Raw genomic sequence first — 14,996 nt, forward strand, 5'->3', positions numbered from 1 at the left:
TCACCCTGCAGGTGAGCTGTTCCTGAGCCCAAGCTCCCAGCAACATCCCTTCTGCCCCTACCCGTGCCCGGCTCTGTGCCGTGGGCCAGAGCGTGTGCCTCTTCGGTTCCCTTTTTCGACCTCCTGGCCTCCCTCAAGGTCAGAAAGGGGCCGGTCCTACAGACCGAGGCTGAAGCGCACAGCACACAGCCACCCCGGGGCCCAGAGTGCGGAGCCGGCAAACCCACCTTGTTCATGTGCAGTTGCTGCTGCTGGAACTGCTGCTTGTGTTTCTCCAGAAACTGCTGATGCTGCTGCTGGATGACCAGGTGCTGCAGAGCCTGGGCGTTCTGGGGCAGCGGGGCTGACTGGGTGCGCCCCAGCGGGCGGTGCTGCCGCAGCTTGTGGATGGAGGGGGACACCCGGTCTGCACCAACCAAGGACTGTGCGTGGAGGGGCAGTGCTCCCAGGCCTGAAAGATACCAGTCTGAAGATAATTGGAGGAAGAAACAGCAGAGGGGAAGAGGAAGAAGAGAGGAGGGAGAGAGGGCTATTGAGTAAGTGATGGAGACAACTGCGCCCTGTGCCCGCCAGCCCAGGCGCTCTGCCCTGGTGCCCCAGAGCTGGCTCGCTAACTGGGCCCCTTCCAGGTGAGGCTGAGGGCCGTGAGCTGATGCTTTGGGACTACAGGAACCATAATTTGGAGGCAATTTTCTGTGAAAATCAGGTTGACACAGGAAACGTCAGGAGTCCTGTGTGGCAGGTTTCAAAGAGGAAGCCCTTCCCTAGTGGCTACCACACAATTGTTCCTGGGGGCCACAGGCCCTAGAAAAGTGGGTTTTGATCTGAACAGCACGGTGGGAGGGAAGAGAGGGCCACCAGTGTGCTGAGGAAGGCCGCCACGGTTCTGGGAACCTCCACATATTTCCGAAGACAGCCTGAGTTGTGAGAAAAACAATTGTCCTTAGGGTTGACATCGTTTTAAGGTCTCTTCGAGCACTGATCTGATGCACAAAGATGGCGTAAACACTTTAAAAAGTCCTTATGCAGATTGTCAAAACCCCTTTCTGAAAAGATCTGGCTAATCCCTGCCAGCGGAGCGGAGGATGCCCACTTCACCACACCGTCACCAACCCTGTATGTTTTGATTAAAAGAATCCATTTTGATAGACGATCTTGCTTTAATTGGCATCTGTATCTTGATTTAAAATGCGACCTAGTCAAGTACATTTTTTCCTTCTGCATGCTTTTCATCGATATATATAAATTGTTGGTTTAGGTAGTTTAACATTTTTCCATGGTTTTGTGGGCAAAAGGATCTAACGAACCCTGTGTCCTGCTCCGTGAATATCTGTTCCCCTGGTAACCTGAGGGGGGTAAATACTAAACTAAACAATGCTGCTCAGGGTAAAAAGGACCCTGACCCGGTCAAGGGCATCTGACCAGGTGAAATGACTAAGGAAGTGACCACACCAACCCTTGGAGGCCCTGGTGGGGGACTCTTTGGAACTCGGCATCCGCCTGAGGTAGCCTGCTGTTCCTGCTCCCAGGCGGGGCTACATGCCTGCTGCAAGGGCTATGGGACCTCCAGAAATACCAAGGTGGCCCTGCCGGCAAGTGGCAGCTCCTGTCCTGTCCCTCCCCCAGGACACCGATGCCGGGGCTTGTAGGGCAGCTGGGTGTGTCATCAGGTTTAGTGGAGTCCAAGCCTCCCAGTGAGAGCCATGCTGCTTAGTGCTTCTCAAGTCCCTTCGCAGGGGCTATTTCTACATTTAAGAAATACTATGTGATATGCAAACACAAAGGACACATCCAGACAGACGAAACGCAGCAAGACCCCCAGCAAGGCTGCTCTTCACCACCTTTTCAAAAGTTATTCACTAGTGTTCTCTAAACCACCATCCCTTTTCACCCAACCCCACAACTTTCCAGAAAGATATGTTATCTTAAATTTTATTATCAATGCTTGGCTATTAAAGTGAATAACTAAAAATCCATTCAGAATCATTCCCTGAAAACGTTAAAAAAAGAAAAAGGTAAACCATCCTAAAGAAGGCATTTCAGGCTGGGCACGGTGGCTGTAATCCTAGCCACTTCGGGAGGCCGAGGTGGGTGGATCACCTGAGGTCAGACTGGCCAACATGGCAAAACCCTGTCTCTACTAAAAATACAAAAATTAGCTGTGTGTGGTGGCACACGCCTGTAATCCCAGCTACTCAGGAGGCTGAGGCAGAAGAATCGCCTGAACCTGGGAGGCAAGGTTGCAGTGAGCCCAGATCATGCCACTGCACTCCAGCCTGGGTGACAGAACGAGACTCTGTCTCAAAAAAAAAAATAAAAAAAAGAAGGCATTCAGAATTTATCAATTGTTGATGTGCGTATTACGTGGGATTGAACTATTTCACGGAGGAAATAAGGAAGTCAGTCACACAAAGCTGCCTTTAGGGGACACAAAGGCTACGTAGTTGCTGGAAAGGTCTCTTCTCAGAAAGCAATGGGAAGCTGAAATACATTTTCCTTAGTGTTGTTTTCCCCCAAAGCCTCAGTGTGCACGCCGTTCGGGGTGGAGGCGGTGATCAGCTGCACAGTCCCCTGCCCAGGCCTGACCCTCTGCAGAGGAGGAGAAGGACGTGCCAACTTCATAGGATTCAGCTTCCTGGTGTGACACACGGTAAGGAAGAAGCGACTCGAGCCAGCGGTGTGAGTGGGGACTGCACAGCACTTCCCAGCTCCTTCCCGTCCAGGGCTCTGCCTCCCGCCACCCTCTGCATGGGCCCAGGGATGTCCCAGGCCACCAGCTTCACATGGGGACACAAGCCTACGCCCCATTGGAACAGGGCTTCATTTTCAGAACTGGCGTGAGCAGAGACCTCTATGCAGACCGGCCCTGTTCCTTTTCCAGTTGCACTCCCCAGGGGCCAGCCCCTCACTCTCTCTCAGCCTATCTCGCCCACTCAGAATTTCACTCCGCTGCCTCCAGGGTGCAAAACCCAGGGCCGCCATACACGGGGACACCCTACCCCTGGGTATCCTTGAAAAGCAGCGCCCTGACCTCTGCGTAGCAATACTATTTGCTGGCTGTGTGGTTTCCAATTTGGATCCCTGAGATCATTAACAAGAGCTTCTGAGGACAGACCATGATATGGTCTTCAGGATATACTGTCAGGGACTTTCGAGCATAAAATCCTAGTTCATCAGGATACAATTCTGTGGTCGGTGACCCAACTGCGGGGGCTGGCTGTGTGGTGCTGGGCAGGGTGTGGGGCAGAGCCTAGCTCTTGTGGTCCCAGTGGCCCCCTGCTCTGGGCTCCTCCCCTGGGCATCTTAGCCAGGGTTTTCCCAGCTTCTGCTCCTTCTGCCTTGAGCAATGGCAGAAGCCCCTCCCTGTGCCCAGTGCAGGGGCAACAGCTAACCCTGGCTCCTGAGCTGACCCTGGCTCCTGAGCTGACCCTGGCTCCTGGGCTGACCCTGGCTCCTGAGCTGACCTTGGCTCCTGAGCTGACCCTGGCTCCTGGGCTGACCCTGGCTCCTGAGCTGACCCTGGCTCCTGGGCTGACCCTGGCTCCTGAGCTGACCCTGGCTCCTGGGCTGACCCTGGCTCCTGGTGCTGACTCTGGCTCCTGGGCTGACCCTGGCTCCTGGGCTGACCCTAGCTCCTGGTGCTGACCCTGGCTCCCGGGCTGACCCTGGCTCCTGGGCTGACCCTGGCTCCTGGTGCTGACCCTGGCTCCTGGTGCTGACCCTGGCTCCTGGGCTGACCCTGGCTCCTGAGCTGACCTTGGCTCCTGAGCTGACCTTGGCTCCTGAGCTGACCTTGGCTCCTGGGCTGACCCTGGCTCCTGAGCTGACCTTGGCTCTTGAGCTGACCCTGGCTCCTGGTGCTGACTCTGGCTCCTGGGCTGACCTTGGCTCCTGGGCTGACCCTGGCTCCTGGGCTGACCCTGGCTCCTGGTGCTGGGTGGCTGTGTCACTATGGCTGCTGGCTCCTGCTCCTCCTGGAGGCACCTGGGGCTGGGCCTAAACTGTGCTCAGTGGCCAGCTCCCCTGGAAGTCCACACTCTCACACACAATAATTGCAATGACAGTTCCCGAGTGAGCACCCTGGAATGCACCCAGCCATCCAGGGTCTAAGTTTTAGCACACGCTGCTCAGCAATACCCAAACTAATTAGTGAGTTTGCAAACACATCACTTAGACACACCCCACCAGGTATGGGGATTTAAGAAAAAAGAAGATGAAAGACTGGGTTGCTCTCAAGTTCTGGACCCAGTTTTGAAGAGTTGGTCTTCACACACTGGGATTCTGTTTAAGTGATGAATTCACATGAGATGAATAATTCAGGGTGCCTGAGTCCTTAAAAGTCCATCTGGTGTATTCCGTTGCTTTTTCTGCGAAATTCTTTAAAGTCCTTCCATTGAGAAGCAAACCAGGCAAGAGTTAGATCCAACTCACGGTTTGCAATCCTGGCCGCCCAAGGGAACAATCTGCGTGCTCTGGACTCGCTTGGACCAATCAGCATCTGTCTGAGCTTCTGGGGATGGAGCTGAGGCCAGGCCAGGGCTGAGGACCACAGCCTCACATGCTAATTATAGGACATGAACCATGGCCAGCTGTGCTCAAGCCCTTCCTGGGACTCGCTGTTTTTGGGGGAAATCAGGCCTAAACAGTAGCATGCAATCGCTAACACAGAAGCCAGGGGCCCCCTCCACGCAGCGTGTGACAGCGAGGCAGTGGATCTCCACTGCCAGCTCAGGAAGGCAGTAGCCTTTAGACGCTGGTGGCATGCTCTGAGTGTGTGGCCAGGATGCTAGAAAGATCTGTGACAAGGCCACCTCCAGCAGGCACATACATCTCCCTCTACCTGGGCCCTTCCCTCTCCGCCTGCAGGCTCCTACTGAGATCTCAGCTCCGACACGACTTCTCTGGAAAGCCTTCCCTAGGCCTATCTGCAGCACAGCCCTGGTCTCCAGCCTTCTCCTCCACATGCCCGCACTACCAAGCTCCTCCTGGGTCTTGGGGGGCCCTGTCTCTCGGGTCCCGACAGCAGGTTACATGGTTCTCAAAGTCCTGCTTCTCAGCCCCCGAGCACCATAGAGGACTTAGCTGGGCTGCCCAGGCAATGATCATGCCCACAGTTTTGCATCCAACTAAAGCAGCAGCACAGGGCTCTGCACAGACACTTTCCTTCTCACCCAGGAATTGGCTCCTGAGCTCCACTCCCCGCCTCAGCTAGTTATGCGGAGACTAATCTCCGAGAATGTACCAGCCACTCAGCAAAGATCTGGGTCCACAGTGACCATGTGCGGAGTGCCGCACCGGAGCAGCACATAAACAGGGACATAGAAGAGGCACGCCAAGCCTGTGACTGGCGAGGAGCCGCCCGGAACGGTGCGGAAACAGGCTGACTGGAGGTATGTGGCGTGTAGGAGGCAGCTCTGGGAGACCCTGGACCATGGCTCACCCCTCTGGTCTCTGACAGTGACCTCACCCACAGAGGCCTGTTTCAAAGCATTTGTGACTGGAGGGCTGTTCTGGCTTTGATATCCTATACTCCTATGCACCACAATTACCAGCGAGAAGGTGGGTCTGTCTGTGGGCCAGGAAAACACAGGCACTGCTGTCCAGGAGACCAGCTCAAGCAGGAGTTTGTCAAAAACTGTGGGAAAGGGCAGAACATGGAAATGAAGATGCAGTGTGATCCAGGGAAGGAGCAACAAGGCAGGGCTGGGGCAGGGATGGAGGCCTGGGACGAGGGGGCAGACGAACCACACCTGATGGGGAAAAGGGCCCTGGGAAAGAGCCCTGGCTCTGGGGGCCGGCTGCGGCCTGGTCCAGCATTGAGCCGGCTGGCCTGGCTGCTGTGCCGGACTAGGGAAGGGAAACGAGGCTCGTAGAGCAAGGCTGGAGTTCCCACTCACAAGCTGGGATTTCACTCCAGGCCAGTGCTGCCCCACCAGGACCTTCCGTGACAATGAGAACATTCAGGGGACAGCTGTGGGCCATGCACTGGATGTGGTGCACATGTGACTGAGAAACTGAATTCTAATTCTGACTTATCTGTTTAACAGCTCCCCGTGGCTGGTGGCTCCTGACCTGGCCAGTACTGCTCTAGACAGCGCGGGGGCTTCCAGGTCTTCAAGGAGAGTCCGGTGGCTACAGGAGGACAGAGCGGAGGGGCAGGAACCTGCACAGGAGGCTTCTTCCCACAAGAAGATGGGGCAATCCCAGCAGGTTCCAAATGAGGGCCCTACTCATGGCGGGGCTGGGGGAGGGCCCCTAAGACACTGAGGACAGACGGGCTGGCTGGGGGAGTGAGAGAGCATGGAAGGTGGCAGGTTAAGAACAAGGCAACGACTGCAACAATGACGCCAACACCTGCAGGGGCACATGAGTGCACAGCCCACTTAACCCTCATCAGGCTCACGGGTGCAGATCGCTTAGTATCCCCACTTCCTAGATGGGAAAACAAGGGACACAGAGCATGAGCGACTTCCCAGGGTCATGGAGCAGGAGAAAGCTGGGGCAGAGGCGGCTGTGTGGCTGCACTACGCTGCACAGGTGACACTGGATCGGAGGCTCCCAGCCAGGGGGTCTGCAGGATGAGCCGCTGGCAACCTGGGGAGGCTGTGCAGGACATGAGGGGCTTGCAGAGGTTTGGAGGTGGCAGCACAAGACTGGAGGGGCTTGCTGGGCACAGGTGTAAAGCAAGGCCAGAGCAAACTGGGCAGCCATGCATGGGCCCCCTGGCGACACAGAGCCTGGGAGGGCACTGTGGGCAGGTCCCCATGCCGACGAGCAAGCTGCACCTGGGAGGAAAAGAGGGATGACCATACACAGGGAAGAAGCGATGCCAAGTTCAGCATGTTTCTCAGAGAGGTGAGATCCACGCAAACTCAATATTCAGGTTCTATCAAAAAGGCTGTTTTCCAAAAACCTGATACACAAGATTATGCATGTTACTTAATCGTGCAGAATAAACTAATTTAGAGAAGGAAAGAAGATGAGTGACAAACAGACACATCTCTGACGAAGTAAATTCCAGGAATCCTGAAGATCAGGCACATTTTACGTTTTTAAAGATACGCGAGAAACTCAGGTGTCCTTCACCACCCACACTCATGCTTGCTGATCTACAGCGTCTAAGAGACTCAGACGCAATCTCAGATACGTTCCTCCAGAGAGATCCATGTGCCTGCCACTGTGGCCGGAGCTCAGAGGGGCACTGTGAGGGTTGCCCCCTCCCTCGTTACAGCACGGGCTCCTCTGCTCTAGACAGGCAGGGACATGAATTCAAGCTTCTGGAGAAACAAACAGAAAAGGGCTCAGGCACAAAACAAAGAATGCCCCATTTGGCTTCTGGGCAAAGAAAGACTAAGAAGGAATCCTCTCTGTCTAAACAGAGACACATGGGCAGCACAAAACAAGAAAACACCAAAATCCACCAGACTAGTCAAGCCAGAGGCCCAAGCCCACCCAAGCCAGCCCCCAGCCCCACGCATCCTGCAGTGCAGCCTCCTACAACACGCCAAGTCCCTAAGTTTTCAGCAAGTTCACTGCCAGAGTTTCACAGGTGCAGCTCTGAGGGTATTTCAGCTTTTCATTGGCAACAACAGGTTTCCAGGAAGCCAAACACAAAGCTATGAAGATGTACAACAATGACCCGCATGGCAAGGGGGTAGGTAGCTGCTCCCTCATTTATTTATTTTTGAGACGGAGTCTCACTCTGTTGCCCAGGCCAGAGTGCAGTGGCACCATCTCGGGTCACTATAACCTCTGCCTTCCAGTTTCAAGCGATTCTCCTGCCTCAGCCTCCTGAGTAGCTGGGATTACAGGTGCGTGCCACCACGCCCAGCTAATTTTTGTATCTTCAGTAGAGATGGGGTTTCACCATGTTAGTCAGGCTGGTCTTGAACTCCTGACCTCAGGTGATCCACCTGCCTCGGCCTCCCAAACTGCTGGGATTACAAGTGTGAGCCACCGTGTCTGGCTGGTGTTCCCTCATTTCTGAAGTGACACTTTCACATTGCTGTTGCTATATAATTTCATAAGGACGTTCCCATTTTTCTCTAGATAGTATTTTTCTAAATGTAACCACTCCCCCAGACAGTGCACATTTGTAAACGTCCGCTAACACAAACTGACCACGAGAGTCGGTTCTGGGCTTCCAGCACTGGCTCAGCTTGGTCCAGACCGAAACCCAAATTGCAAGAGCCAGTGGCCTCTCCCAGAAGGTGAGAAAGGGAAGTGACTTCTGTTTCCACTCCATCTACCTGACTCTGGGAGTGAGGCGTGGATTTTCACTGCAGTCACGGTGGCTACATCACGTGACGGGGATGTGTGTTTGGGAACTGTGGGGGTGGGACAGGCATGCCTTCCTGTCTCCTCCAAAGGCAGGCGAGGAGGGCCAGGCACCATCCAGAGTGTGGGCAGCCTCAGAGCCTGGCTCCACCCAGGCCCATCTGTGCTCACCTGTAACGAGGGGCGCTTGTGCCGGCGGCTGCTCCAGTAAGACCATGTGCTGCAGAAGAGGGCTGTGCGCTGCCCCTCCGTCCCGCTCCAAGGGCGAGGTGCTCAGGTAGGGAGTGAGGTGGGTGCCGGGGAAAAGGGAGAGCCTCTGCTGGAGGGCGGGAAGGGCGAGTCTCTCGGCGTCCTGCTGGCCCGCCGTGCCCTGGAAAGCACAGCCGGGATGCTCGGGTGGAAGGACCCATCACCGCCACCCCATGCCACACGGCCCCACGGGGGCTGACTTACAGCGGAAGGGCCGGTGGCAGGCAGGCCCAGCGTGATGTTGGGCAGGGATGGTGACGTGTAGAGGGGAAGTGGAGCGGCCGAGCCTTCTCGCGCCACAAGTCTGTGCGCCAAACTCGTCTGGGGACAGAACACACGATGACCATCACAATCTGTCACGGCCAAACATCAGCAATATACACCAAGAAAAACAACGATGAAAACACCTGTGGCAGCCTGCACTGAATTCCGATATATGAGCGCAAACATACAAGTAACAAATGAGACAGCAATGAGAGCATGAGACTTCAACACGCACCACAACATGAAAGCACAATTCACAGCTCGTTTCCTCCTCCCGATACGAGTTCTTCCGTCACCTTGTCCAGCATCATCTCGTTGATTTCTATTCAGTTTGATTATTTACCACAGAACAGTCAGAAGGAAATCTAGGCTAATATAGTTTACAATGCCGTTTTGCAGTTTCTAGGATAATATAGTTTACAATGCCTTTTTGTAGTTGGCAAAGTCTTTCCAGACGTAACATCAAAGGCAGACACCAAAAAGGAAATAAAATTTAATTGTACATTTAAAAATAACTATAAGGGTATGATCGGATTGTTTGTTACACAAAGGATAAACGCTGGAGAGGATGGACACCCCACACTTCACATGATGTGATTATTACACATTGCATGCCTGTATCAAAACATCTCATGTACCCCATAAATATATACATTATGTACCCACAAAAATTAAAAGTAAAGAGGAAATCATAAAACAACTGCTTCTATGAAAGGCGGGCAATGATGACAATACTGGCCACGTATGAGGCAGATGAGGGTCAGCACAGAGCTTGCAAATCAAACAACTAACAGTGAGAAAAGCACGCGGTGAAGACCAGTGACGGCAGAGCTCAGGAAGGGGAAGGCGCTCAGGAAAAGACACCATGGTCATCTAAAAACGTATTTTGAAACCCAACAAATTGGCAAACACTTTTGAAAAATGATAATACCATCTCGGCCTAGAGGAACCACAAACACTGTTAGGTGGATTACAAATCAGTCAGTGGCATCCTTTCTAAAGGACAATTTGGCAATCTATGTCAAAGGCCTTCCAGATCTGTCTAACCTTTGATGCTGGAGCTCCACTCGTGGGATGTAACGTTAAGAAATAAGGAGATGGACTGATGCCCATGAAGCCTCGGCTGCACGGCTGAGCACCCAGCAGGCACGGCAGAGCTATGCGGCTTCCCCGACACCTTGGTGTTAACAGAACGGAGGGGCATTGCACACCAGGATGCTCTGGGGGTTGGGAACAATCTAGTTGATTACTTGGACACTTGTTTATGACACATTAAGTTAGAAAAACAGGTTATAGATCATGTACCTTTTAAAGAATGGGCTTGGATAAAGCAAACACAAGCCAGGAGTAAAGATTAGAAGGCCACACAGGAAGAGTCAGCAGCAACAGTCTCCAAGGACTTGAACTACTGTGATATTTAACACCTTTTTGCTTGCAGAATGAACGTGTTTTGCTAAAAAGGACAATAGTTTATCACCACTATATCCCCTACACAGTAGCTACTCAAGGAATGTCTGCTGAATGAATGGGCAAACAAAGAGAAGGAATAAATGTTGTAATCATGCTAGTTAGTGGGGTTTGGCAGGTAGAAATCCCCTTGCCAGAAACTAACATTAATAATGAATAGATAACAGATTCCATTACACTCTCTACCTCCATGACAGCAATGTTTTTAGCTCCCCCAGATGAATGAGAAAATGCAATGTTTGTCTTTCTGTGCCTGGCTTAGTTCACTTAACGTGAGGGCCTCTAGTTCCATCTATGTTGCTGCAAATGTCAGGATTCCATCCTTTTTGATGGCTGCATAGTACTCCACTGTGTACAGCACCACATTTTCTCGGTCTATCCATCCACTGAAGGACACTGAGGTTGATTCTACCTCTTGGCTATTGTGAAAGATCTATGGCTAAGACCTCAAAAGCACAGGCAACAAAAATGAAAACAGGCAACTGGGACTCTGCTCAACTAAAAAGCTTCTGCACAGCAAAGGAAGAAAATCACCAGAGTGAAGAGACGACCTGCGGAAAGGGGAAACACGTGCAAGCTATTCATCTGACAAGGGAGCAGTATCCAGAACACGCGGGAACTCCGGCAACTCACCAGCAAAACCCGAAGCACCGTATAAAAGTGGGCAAAGGATCTGAAGAGACATTTCCCCAAAGACATACGACTGGCCCGTGGGGATAGGAAGAAATGCGTCTCCTGACACACACTTACACTCAGGCTGTTCCTACAGAACAGAAAGCCTGGCCTTCTCACTCAGGAGCAAACCCACGGCGCACCTCACCCCAGAGGAAACCCGGCGACTCCCTTTAGATGTGCTCACATATTACATTGTATAAGGAATGATTAAAGGGCTGCTGAGAAAAACATTTTTCCTAGACAATTTTTTTTTCTCAAAAGTTAAAGAACTATCAGTAAGTTATGCTGTAGAGAAAATGCTTGTGATTTCCAGGAAAGCAAAACTGTGCTTGTGTTATCATTTGGGAACAAAATAAGGAGATGTTCTAATGTTTGCAAAGTTTTCATTTCCTTTGTAAGCAAGGTTTTTTTTTAAGCCCATTTCTGGAACTAAAGGAGGCTTCTGAGAATTTGCTCCTTGGAGATGCTGACTGGTCCACCTGAGAAATCGCAGGGCATTCTGGCATCTGCTGTCTCAGGGCTGAGCCCTGCGGGAGGCATTCTGAGGCTGGAGCCCCCTGGACCGCACCTTAGGATGTGCTCAGAGGCAAAGTCCGTGGGCCTGAAGTTAGAGCATCCAGGCACACATGTAAATAACAGCAGCAGCGGCCACAGAGGAGCTGTCCCCTTACGCACCTGGACGGCTTCCTGTAACTCTCTGAGCCCTGCCTCCTCCCTGTAAAGGAGGTGCCTGGCACACTGAGCCTCCTTGGCCTGTAGAGGAGGAGGTGCCTGGCACACTGGGCTTCCCTGGCTCTGGAAAGGAGGAGGTGCCCGGCACACTGAGCTTCCCTGGCCTGTAGAGGAGGAGGTGCTGGGCACACTGAGCTTCCCTGGCTCTGGAAAGGAGGAGGTGCCCGGCACTCTGAGCTTCCCTGGCTCTGGAAAGGAGGAGGTGCCCGGCACACTGGGCTTCCCTGGGTCCGGGGGGCCTTCAAGGTACAGTAGTGTTTCTAGGGGCCCCACGGTGAACAGAAAAGGCAGTGCTGAGAGCCAGGCTGGGAGGCCCCTGCTCCCCCGACGCCCCCATCCACTGGAGACACCCCCTCTGATGGGCAAGCTCACTAGACTCTGCACCATGTGAGAACGGAGAGCCAGTCCCTGGCCGTGAAGCACAGGCGTTCTCAGAGATCTGCCCAACTCTAGAGATACTGAAACCCAGAAAGGGCACCTGGGTGTGATCCAACATGCAAAGGCTGCCCGTGCCCACTCTAATGCACATCTGATGTGGAACATGAACAATGGCACCTCTTGGTATTTCCTGTAACTCCTTCTACATGTTCTATTAATTTCCAGTAGCTTCATTTATGTATCACGATTTGTAAAAATTAACACAGAACTGGAATGATGCAGACCCACCCAAACAAGGCACTGTTCCAATATTAACTACCATGTACATAAGTGCCCCATTTTAAATAAAAACGTGTATCTAGGACCACAATCAACAAGATGCAACCAGTGTTAACCTCAGGGCAGGAAGTAATTTCTAGGTTGCATTACAAGGCTTATTACTGGTAGACCTCAGCTATGACCACAGCCATACAGAGGACCATTAAAACTTCTAATCATCTAAGTAAGTACTGAAGTTGGCAGGCTGAAGACAGGTAATAAAAGAAATCGATGTATGAAGTAAAAAGAATAAGAGAAAATGGGGATAAAACAGCCTGGAGACAAACTGCAAAATTCGTTCCTAGCAGTAATTCTAGTCTCTAAAAATGTTTATACATAAACGGTCTTGAAATTTCAAATGAAAATGCTAAACACTCATGCCTCTGTATCCCAGCTAAGATTTGCCAATCCTTCGGAAGGGCAGGATTCATTTCTAAATATTTAAGAAGGAAAGTCAATAACTATATTTAATAAATTATAGCCTTCTGTAAGTTGGAGAGAATTCAGAAAGAACCTCCCACTCAGTATAACTCTGCCCCATGAAGCAGACACAGCATTTCCAGCTCAACTCATCAGAAAACTCACTGCTAAAGCGTATCCCTTCCACCCCTGCCCCACGGTCAGGCCCACCCAGGCCCAGGGCACCACTCAGCCTGTGGGACTGCCTCTCTCTTCTTCCCCGTGCTCTGGGGGTGGCCTCTCCTCCTCAGTGGGGCATTGTGTGGAGTGTGGGGCAGGTCCTTGCTGCCTGCCTGGTTCTGTCCCTGGGCCTGGCACAAGGCGCTCGGGACACATGTGGGATAAAAGCTGGGGGCGCAAAGGAGCTCAAGGAACACGGAGCGAGGTCCTGGGACCTGCTGCCCTGGAAAGCTTCCGGGTATGGTCAGGGTGCGACTCCGCCAGCCTGGGCGCCACTCTTCCCCGCCCTGCCACTCGGCTCCTGTGTCTCTGACATCTTTCCCGCCCAGGGACTCCAAGCGTCCCCTGACTCCTCTCTAGCTTGCCAATGTCCCTCCCAGACTGTGGCACCACTTGGGGTCTGATGAAGGCAGGGTACCAGGGGTGCTGAGCTCTGCGGTCTGAGATGCCTCGTTCCCATGATGCCTGGAAAAGCTCCCCGCTCTGTGGCTTTGGCTGGCCCTGCCATGCTGACCACGGGTGACGCTCCAGTCAGCCCTGACACATGGTTTGTTGGCTGACATCGTGTTGTGTATTTCTCAATACAAAATAAAAAACGTTAAGTCTCACTTAGCAACTATACCCATGTGCCCATGGCCTCTCAGCCACCCTCAGAGCACTGGCGACCACAGCGAGCCGGGCAGCAGGGTCCTGTCCACCCAGAGCACTTGCCATGCGTGGGCTTGTGCTGGGACACCATCTAGTGACATCTGCTCTGGAAGAGGTCAGGAGAAAGGACCAGGCTCAGGGCTGTCCCCGACGTGCCTGGAACTAGCGTGTTCATAATGAAAGGAGATGTCTGCGATGAGAGGAAGGCAGGAGGGTAACCTCCAACTGCGTCCTTTTCAGGATGGCTCACAGGCCACTTTCCCTCACCCCAAATTGGAAGGTGAAGAGTGAAGGGCAAGTGCAAAGTGGTGTCATTTCAAGCCCATCCATCCCGAGTCCAACTCTAGCCGTGGGACACAGGACAAACGCTTCACACTGACCTCCGCCGGGATGCTGGGGACGGTGGGCGCGATACCGTTCTCCGCGCTGACGCTCCCGGAGCTGTTGTTGGGTGAGCTGGGTCCGGAGCCTGGGGCGCTGCTGCACGCGGAGTCTGCGGAGGCAGAAATACCCTGGTGAGTGTTACTTCATGCAGAGGGAGGGCCGTGCTGACCTGTGGCCCGAATGCCCGGTGCCTTCCACGGACCTGCTCGTTAGCTGGTGACAGGCAGAAGTCTCAACAAAAAGAACATGGCCATAGTTTCGAAAAAGAAAGTCTGACGCTGATTTCTGATTTTCCAGTTTTGCCACTGACTTCCTTTTTCTAGGACATGTACGTTACCAATTTTATACCTCGTTTGATTTTCAAGACAATTTTAAACACCAAAAAGATAAATCCTTAAACACTTATTAGTAACCTAACAACAGAAGACCAGGAAATGCAGAAGCTACGTGACTTTGAAAAGCAAAAGGTCAGCTTTCCTCTGCTCACTGTAAAAAGCTTAGTTCAAAATAAAGCAACCTACTATTAGTGTTCACTCTGAGCTGAATCCTCTCATTTTCCCTACAGAGCAGCAAGCAACCAAGGGAAAATATAGCCAGTGTCTCCTGAGATCTATCCGTGCTACTGGAAAACACACGCTTGGACAGTCTTAGAGGATCTTTAACCATCTGCGTGGCTTGACCCTGGTTAATGAGACCAGGTTCCGCTCTGACTGAATGTGACTTCCAAAAGGGGCCACGTCCAATCCAAAGATCCCTTCACCTCCGAAGGGGCCTGCTGCTATTTTGGGCACACACATCCACCGTGGGATGCTTGTCATATGTTTAGTTTAATGGCATTTTAACAATGGCATCATGTGGTTAAAGCTTTCCAAAGAAAACACAACGTGACCTATTTGCCTCGAGAACTCTAGGCGTCTGCTGTTCAGCAATAACTCTGGGTGCTCAGAACCTCACCCCAACCCATA

At 52.5% G+C, this 14,996-nt stretch overlaps 1 protein-coding gene across 29 annotated transcripts in view; it reads right to left on the bottom strand.

Annotated features, from left to right (window-relative positions):
* HDAC4 (histone deacetylase 4) overlaps positions 1-14,996 on the bottom strand; it is a 353,093-nt gene that overhangs the window by 79,037 nt on the left and 259,060 nt on the right. For 16 of the 29 annotated variants that reach the window (XM_063645833.1, XM_055291149.2, XM_055291142.2 and 13 more), the window contains 4 exons: positions 14,028-14,140; positions 8,731-8,847; positions 8,449-8,647; positions 228-466 (listed from right to left, as the gene is read on the bottom strand). In XM_063645833.1, coding sequence (XP_063501903.1) covers positions 228-466; positions 8,449-8,647; positions 8,731-8,847; positions 14,028-14,140 — 668 coding nt within the window. The remainder of the gene's footprint in view (positions 1-227; positions 467-8,448; positions 8,648-8,730; positions 8,848-14,027; positions 14,141-14,996) is intronic. The other 13 variants (XM_055291146.2, XM_055291150.2, XM_063645840.1 and 10 more) reach the window with 1 other exon arrangement.

The sequence above is a fragment of the Symphalangus syndactylus genome, chromosome 8 (assembly GCF_028878055.3).
Source record: "Symphalangus syndactylus isolate Jambi chromosome 8, NHGRI_mSymSyn1-v2.1_pri, whole genome shotgun sequence".
NCBI lineage: Eukaryota > Metazoa > Chordata > Mammalia > Primates > Hylobatidae > Symphalangus > Symphalangus syndactylus.